General features: G+C 29.4%; 1 protein-coding gene across 1 annotated transcript; it reads right to left on the bottom strand.

Annotated features, from left to right (window-relative positions):
• Positions 1-4539: 4539 nt before the first annotated feature.
• On the bottom strand, positions 4540-6471 carry LOC108469262 (tetrahydroberberine oxidase-like). Its single transcript, XM_017770154.2, has one exon. The coding sequence runs from the start codon at positions 6418-6420 to the stop codon at positions 4789-4791; it is 1632 nt and encodes a 543-aa protein (XP_017625643.2). The 5' UTR covers positions 6421-6471; the 3' UTR covers positions 4540-4788.
• Between the last annotated feature and the right edge of the window lie 2709 nt (positions 6472-9180).

Below are 9180 nucleotides of genomic sequence, written 5' to 3'. Positions count from 1 at the left end.
GATTTTAATATTTTAGATTTAAGTATATAGTTTCTTTTTCTAAATTTATTCAAGTTGTATTTTTTTAATTTTTAAATTTAAAGGTAACATAAAAATATGAAAATAAAAATAAAAATATCAATTAAAAATTATTTTTAATTTACATCACTGAAAGATCATATGAAGTTAGAAATTTACATCACTGCGTAGCTTCATTGCATACTCAACCAGTGTAAAAAGATTGTCAGCAAAGACAATTATCTTATCCAAACTTCAGCGCACTGAACATTTGCTATGAACCCTCCTTTTACTAGATCCAGCCAATTTGCTTAATACAATTTGGGACCAATAAGGAAGTTCAAATCTATAATTCTTTCATCCTCTCTTACAAGTGTGGCTACAAAAAAGGATTTAGATATTTTATTTTAAATATTCACATGTAAGAGGTAGTGAGAGCTAGAGATGCATCAAAGCAAAAAACAATAGAGTACCAAGAAGCCCAGGTTTGCAATGGGATTTGGTGATACTAATGACTTTCCTAAACATGTGAGCAGGGACAACGTGCACCTACACCTTACATGAAAAGAATTGAATTTGGGTCACCTTGAGCAAAATGAGCAAACAACTCTATATGCTACAAAAGATACTTCAACCGCTCATTTCCCTTATTATTCTGTCATTCAACCAAACTTAGCAAACCATAAATTACACTTAAGATGAACAGAATAAAATCTTTTCCCCAGAATACTCAGCGTCACTGGCAGCATTTTGAGTATCAGTATTTCCTGAATCTTCTGGTTTTTTAGTTTCTGCATTTCTTTGAGCCTGTCCTTCTCTCGCTTACTAATTTCTGGATCAGCCCTATTAGACTCATCCTAAACAATAAACGATAAAGTGCAAATTAAGCTTTCCAGCAACTTACTAAAACCCTAGAAGCAAAATATATACTAAAAGATGAAAACTAAAAGCTTAGAAATAATTTTTTATGATCAACAGCAAACTGTAGAAACAAATAGCTAAGTCCGAAAGCCAAAATCGTAAAATTTCGAAACCAAAGTAAAAGGAGAAAGAAAAAAGAGTGTCAGAATCCTAAAATTACATCATCAGCATCATCGACGTTTTCTTCAGGGACGACGTCATCATCTTTGTCGGAGGCGTCGGTAGAACGAGCAACATCTTCAATCTTCTCCTCACCGTCTTCTTCGCCGTTGACATGAGCGTTCATTCGCTCCTCTTCGATGAACTCGAAGCATTGTACAGTTCTTCATTGGAGGACGCCAACTTCAACGATTTTTCCATCTCTTTTTCAAGTTTATCAGAACATTTTTTTTCCTCTTTTATTTTCTTCCAATGATAAATGAAAATGAAAATGAAAAAAAAAAAAAAGAGAATCAAAGGGACTTCGGCTAAAATCAAAGGTATTTTGATTTGGGGATTTTGGGAAACCGATTTGAGGATATCGAATTAGGGGAAATTTTAGGGGATTTAGAGATTCAAGGTTTGAGGAACCAGACGTTTGGGGGTAATCTGAATTGGGGAAAGTAAAGGGCATTTGGGGCTCTAAAAAACGATGCCGTTTTCAATCTATTAAGAGATGTTTGTGGTGTTTTTTATGAAAACGACGGTAATTCATATCTTTTGCGGCGTTTTTAAAAAACACCACTAAGTATGCAGCCCAATAATTTTTTTCTTTCTTTTTTTTTTCTCTTTTATTATTATTATTATTATTATTATTATTATTATTATTATTATTTACTAAAATGGTTAAATTTTAATTTGGTCTCTCTAATATAATTAAATTTCAGATTTTTTTTGCATATACTTTAATTTTAATATCATTTAGTCTATATATTTTTATAATATTATTAATTAATCCAAATAGTTAATATTATTAAATTTTGATTAAAACATTACATGATAATATATAATTTGAATATTGAATCTTAGAGAATAGAGATTGAAATGTGATTTCCCATTTTTTAATCAAAATATCATTCAACGTGCACCAACAAAATGTCGCCGTTTTGTTTTAAACGAAATCACCTTTAGCGGCGTTTATACCCTAGCGCCGCTAAAAATGCACCTATTGCGGCGTTTTACACAAAACGCCACTAACAAATTCAATAAAATGGCACCGTTTTATTTAAAAACGCACCTATTGTAAGCCTTTTGTGGCGTTTTCTAAATAAACGCCGCTAATGCCTTTTAAAATTAATACTATTTAATATATAAATTAAAAACATATAAATTAAAAACAATCACTTAATACCCAAAAACTTTAAAATTATTTTAAATAATAGTATTTTAAATTTTTATTTAAATAAATAATTTTTAAAATCTAACTAATATTTAAAAGAATTAGATAAAATTTGAAATCTTAATTTTTTAAATTTTAATTCTTTAAAATTTGAAATTATTTAATATATAGATTAAAAACAATCAGTCATATACCCAAAAAACTTTAAAATTATTTTAAATAATAGTATTTCAAATTTTAACATATATTTTTCACACTAGTTACCCTAAACCCTAAACCCCTAACCCTTAACCCTTAACCCTTAACCCTAAAACCCATACACATTTAAATCCTAAACCCTAAACCCCATAACTCGTAAACCCCTAACTCTTAACCCCTAAACCCTAAGCCATAAAACATAAACCCTAAACTTCTTCCCCTTAACCTTTAACCCTTACCCCCTATCATCTAAACTTTAAACGATTAAAGTTTAACATATATTTTTATAATTTTGAAATGATTAAATCAAAAATTTTCCACTATTCAATGGGATGAAGTGCGATTTTACCTTTAAAATTTTTAAAAATTTCAAAAAACTGAAATGGAAAATTTTTCATTTTTGGAGGAGCAGAGACCCTTTCAACCCCCTGCTTATGCCCCTAAATATATACTAATTATATGGTTTAGGATTTAATTATTGAATATGATTCACTTGAGATTAACATACTATATACCCATGACCATTAAACCTTAAACCATAAAACCCTAAACCATAGACCTTAAACCTTAAATATTAAACCCTAAACCCCAAAATAAATTTAATCAATATTAAGTATTGCTTCCATAATTTACTATGAACATAAGCTTTTACATTAATATCTACGTATATACACATCAACATCCATATGATGTTTTTTGGTGTTTAAGGTTTTAGGGGTTATAGTTTAGTGTTTATGGTTTTTTAGGGTTTAGGGGTTATAGATTAGTGTTTATGATTCTTTGAGGGTTTAGGGTTTTAGGGGTTATATAACTTTTTGCGGCGTTTTGACCACAAACGTCACTATTGTTCTGGTTTTTAGCGGCGTTTTACCAAAAACGCTGCTATTGCTCTGTTTTTGTTAAGACGCCACTAAAAACGCCGCTAAAGCCCTATTTCCCTGTAGTGCATGATTGGTAGTGTCCTTTTTGGGTTTGATTGTGCCATGGTCACAGACTGAAGGCGTTCATGCTAAAGGAGCAATTATGCCTCTACCGCTGCAAACTATTGATGACTACTCCTCCCATCAATCTAATGTTAGAGTTACTAATGTGACTCTTAGCTGCAGTTTTGTTGATACCCTTCACTATTGCATCTTTAGTCACTTATATCACACCTACTATTAATGTTAGTTTTAGCTACGTCTTTCATTTTCTGTTTTGTGACTTTATGTTTTAATGCTTGAACTTAGTACTTGATTTTAACTTCCCATACAGTTGACTTTATGTTTTTGTACTATTTTTTGCTCTATTTACATTAGGACATTTGATGACTTTTAATATTACTTTTTCTATCTTTTAATATGAAATATAAATGTCTGAAAATAATGTTTTCTATGATGCTACTTTTATTCCTTTTGTTTCATTTAATTGAAATATAAGCATCACAAAAGTTAATATTACACGTGGTGTTCTTGTAACTAACTATATAGTTACTTTAGATCCAAAAATAAAAGTAATCATTTTGCGATGTTTTCATGATATTTTTTAAACGTTACAAAATAGATAAATTTGTGACGTTTATAAAAGTAAGGGAATATTACATTTTTCCTAATGTTTTTCATTCTTCTTCAAAATTGTCAGTAATAAGTTCATTTTTTTGTGACAATTTCATAGCTTAACAAAGACCTTTAGTTACGGTCTATGCATAACGTTTTTCTATGATTTTTCATAACTCCTTTTTTTTTGTGACATTTTCAAAATTGTCATATGAAAATGTCATGAAAAATGAATAAAATTATAAAGATTAAAGTTACATGTGTTGTAATTCTTTCCAATTCCTTCGGATAATATACTTAATGTAACATATATAAAACATTGTCGAGGGCTGAACTTTCAATAAATTCAGTATTATTTTCAATTAAGATTTTGTCTCTTATTTCTTATTTTTATCAAGAGTTTTGACGAGAATAGAGGAAACCATGAGAACTAAAGAGTGTTGAGTAAGTACCCTATCAGTTGAGGATGACATGCTTACTTCCTATTAGTTTTTGTTTATATATTGTAAGAATAAAAAAAAAATGATATTAAAACTGTGTAAACCATAAAGATTTATGTTAGTAATGAAATTTATTTGGGAAACTACAAAAATAACATAATAATAAACAATGAATTCGTATAAAAGGTACAGATAATGAATGTTCCTGAAGGAAACTCCAATAAGTACAACTTGGGCGAATACGTATAGTCAGATCCTACATTTTTAAATACACCCATAACTTATTTATTGCACTGCATAAACCTAAAATCCTATTTATTGAGTATCCCACTATTATATATGTGTATATATACTTTAGCCACAAACCATGTTATCTTGTTTAGCCACGTGAAAGAGAAGGGATACTTTGTTGGTGTCTAAAGAAATTTGTGGGATCAACCAAAGTCTTCACATGAATCAATCTGTTGAAGTTTTTGTCGAAATATGGAAGACCCCATTTGCTGGCTTGTTTATAGCTCGTGTATGGCCCGTTGTTATTAGTTCCAAGGTCCAGGTCCCTGTAGTTCATGTAAGCTCGTCTGGGGGATTTCGAAACATAGGGTTCCATGTACCTATAAAGCCTTCTCATGAAATTTATATACCTCTGAGATTCGGAAGCGTCTTCTTCGCTCCATCCCACTACATAATGAATGTTGAATAAAATCCCTGCCCTGTGAGAGTAAGGCGTCTCCGTCTCCGGAATATCATCCATGTTGCCACCGTAAGGGCTGAAGAGGATCTCCAATGATTCGGTTTCGTCTTCGTAAAACCTTTGCCAAAGGCCTTCTAATGCAGTTTCAGGAATCGTCTGTGTAACGTAATCCGATTTCCCTTTAAAGATGCCTGCAGAACCTGTCCTGTTGAGCAAAATTTCTAAGGGTGCATCTTCTGGGATATCACTGGGAAAGTACATGATACTTTGGATCCAGCTCATTTCTATGCAGTCTTCTTTTACTATTCCAAGCTCTGGAAAGCTTTCTTGCATCAAATCAACTAGTTCATCAGCTCTACCAAGGTACAAGGAAACGAAGGAAGCTTGTATTGTTCTTTTCCCTTCTTGCTGACTTGAATTCACCGCTCTCAAGAAGAGTCTGATATACAAATCTTCATGGATCTTGGGTGCGACAGATTGCCATTTGTGAACAAGCATTGTTCCGTTCTCTTTCAGTGTTCTATTCACCGTAAATACAGTCAGAGTTGATGGAACGGGAACTAACTTTACTTTCCATGCAACGACGACTCCGAAACTGGCAGCGCCACCTCCTCGAATGGCCCAAAACAGATCTTCCCCCATGGAGTTTTTATCAAGAAACTTGCCATTAACATCAACCAATTGTGCATCGATTATTTGATCGGCAGCAAGGCCATATTTGCGCATCAACATGCCATAACCTCCGCCGCTAAAATGACCACCAACACCCACAATGGGGCAAATACCAGCTGGGAAAGCAAGCGTTGAGCTTTTCTCTGCAATTCTGTAATATAATTCACCTATCGTGGCACCGGCTTGAATCCATGCGGTCTTATTTTCCGCATCAACATCAATGGATCGTAAGTTAATCAAATCAATGATAACGAAGGGAACTTGAGAAACGTAAGAAAGACCTTCGTAATCATGACCACCGCTCCGTATTCTAATCTGCAAACCGTGAGTTCTGGAGCAATTAATGGTCGCTTGGATATAGGAAACATGGGATGGCGTAACGATGACTAGAGGTTTGAGGGTATTGGGCGTAGAAAACCGAGCATTCCGAAGGGAAAACTCTAATACAGATGAGAATGAAGAGTTGGTTTGAGTATAAATGACAGTGGAGATGGAGTTGGCGTCGCCAGAATGCCGGTTAAGGCATTGGAGGAAGCTGTTGTGTTGTTGTTGGTGAGTGAGACCCAAAGCTGCCCATGAAAAAGAGAAGAGAATAGAAAGGAAGAGAAGAGGGATTGGGATATTAGACTTCATTTTGTGCTTTTGCATGAGGGATTATAAATGAATGAATTGGCAAAGGAAAACTAAGCCTTGGTTTTTATAGCACTAAGGCGAAGTTGATATGTTTGTTTGCGTGTGGCTTACCGCTTCGATTATTCTGATGTAGGAATTGTTTGATTGTATACATTTCAAAATGTTTGTTTTCCTTTTGAAAAATAAAAAATATTGCGTGTTTATACAAAAAAAGAAAAGTTCGTTTTCCAGTGTTGATGAAATTAATTTTTCATTATTAGATAAACAATTAAAATGAATTTAATAAAATTACCATTATTTTTACACTAACAACAAGTAAATTATCAGATCTTGAATTTTTATAAAGTTAACATTTGCTCTTTAAAATGTTATTTTCTATATAATAATATTATATTTTGAAATTTTTTATGCTTTTATAAATAAAATATTTTATTTAGAGTTGAATAATAAATAAAAAATATATCATTTCTTAAACAATAAATATTAATTATGTTTGAATTCCATCTTATTTAACTTTTTTCGTAGTGTAAACATTAAATTCATCAAATACTTTCACCCATTAAATGTTTTTTTTTTAAATATTTAAAGCAATGTCAATATTATTCAAAGAGGGTGTATACAAGATGATACTTGGCTACAATTATGTCTGAACCAAAAAAAGGTACGAAAAGTCTTCGTTATCATGTTTGACAAGCAAAAGTTAGTATGATTCGATTTTGCTTCTAATTTTTTGTGTTTTAAACGGGATCAAAGATTGAGGTTGCGACTTTTAAGATCCATATAATAGTTATTTTAAATTTTAAATTTTAGTATTTATATTTATATTTATATTTATATTTATATTTAATTTAGTCTTAATTTCAAAAAAATAATCTTTAATATTTAAATATTGTGTAATTTAAATTTTTAATTTTATTTTTTTTATAATCTTTTCACCTAAAAAGTTAAAATAAAATAAATCTATTAACTAAATTTAATCCAAAATATATCAAAAATAGAAAAACTAAAATATCCAAGATAACCATTTTCGTTTTTTACCATTCTTTTAGAATTAACCTCAATGTCACAAATAAAAGTAAAGCGTAAAATGGAAGACCAAATTACACAATGTGTAAATATTGATGGTTAATTTTTTTTGGATTTAAGATTAAATTGACACGATGTATAAATATTAATGGCTAAAGTTATTATTATACCAATTTTAAAAGCTGCCAAGTTATTTTTCTATTAGTAATTTATCCATCGGTGATCAAAAAATAGAAATTCGAATAGTTGGGCCACCAAAAACGAAAAAGTTGAATTGATGGGTGCTGATTTTATAACTTTTCATAGTTAGATGACTAAAAAGAAATTTACTAATAGTTGGATGACTACCAACATATAAATAACTCTCAAAGATTAATTATGTAATTTGGATAAATTTTTTAAAAATATATCTCATATTTTATTCAATAACTTTAAAAACTTGGGAATTAAATTTTGGGTAAACTACAAATGGTCATCTAACTATACTCATGTTTTTGTTTTGGTCACCTAACTTTAAAAGTTTTCAATTTAGGTACTAACATTTGAATTCATTTCTATTTTGATCATCCGCCGTTAAATTGATAATGAAAAGTCTTTTTTGTTTATATTTTTAAGAAGTTAGTGTTAAAATTAACTGAACACCATTAAAAATAATAGAATATACAAATTTTAAAAATATAATGTATAATAAAATTATATAAATATTTTAATATTTGTAAAAGTAAATAAAATTTCACTCTAAATGGCATAATATTTTTGAACCACAAACCGGCATAATTTTAGTTTTTAATTAATTTGGTAAATGATTTGACACTAAATTAGATGACCATTGATGCATACTGTTTATTTTGGATTTAAAATTATAAACAAATAATAAAAAATAGATAGAATGCACAATAATCTCTTAATCAATTTATAAAATTTTAAAAAAATCATTATCAATCTAACAAAAGGAAATTCAATTAATTCTTTTACATTTTTCTTTTGAAAAATTAAATGTTCGTAATTTTTTTTTGCTTAAGGGTGTAAAAAGCCTTAAATTTTTTCAAAAAAAGCAATTGAGCCTCTATTTGTTTTGCACTCAATTAGGTAGTTGAACTTTTAAAATGCATAAAAAAGACACTTAAACTTTTTCAAAAAAGGCAATTAAACTAGTGCTTTTTTTTTTATTCAATTTAGTACTTGAACTGTGAAAATGTATCAAAAAGGCTATTTGACCATTAACTTTAACATCTGACTATTTAAGTTAACGCCCTAACTTTTTTCAGTTAAAGCCACCACTTGTCACAACCACGGCGTGACATGTGGAAAAACTAATAAAAATAAAAATCAATAAAATTTATAAAAGTTATTAAATTTTTATAAAAATAAAAATATTTAAAATTTAGAGAATTTTATAAAAATCGTAAAAAATATAAAATAAAGAGAAATATAGAAAAAATTATAAAATTTTATAAATTCATAAGAAATTTTTAAAATGTAAAGAAATATAAAATTTGTAAAAATTATAAATTATCGAACCAAAAAATATTTTTAATTTTTCTATAACTTTTATTAATTTTTATTTTTATCATTTTTGCTACATGTCACGTTGTGTTGCAACATGTGATGACTTTAACTTAAAAATTGGGGGTCATTAAATTTAACGGTCAACGATTAAAGTTAATGGTTAAAGGGTCTTTTTGATGCATTTTATAGTTTTTATGATTTTATAAAATTTTATAATTTTTACTATTTTTATAATTTTTA

Source organism: Gossypium arboreum, chromosome 10 (assembly GCF_025698485.1).
Source record: "Gossypium arboreum isolate Shixiya-1 chromosome 10, ASM2569848v2, whole genome shotgun sequence".
NCBI lineage: Eukaryota > Viridiplantae > Streptophyta > Magnoliopsida > Malvales > Malvaceae > Gossypium > Gossypium arboreum.
This window is presented reverse-complemented; position numbering and strand designations above follow the sequence as displayed.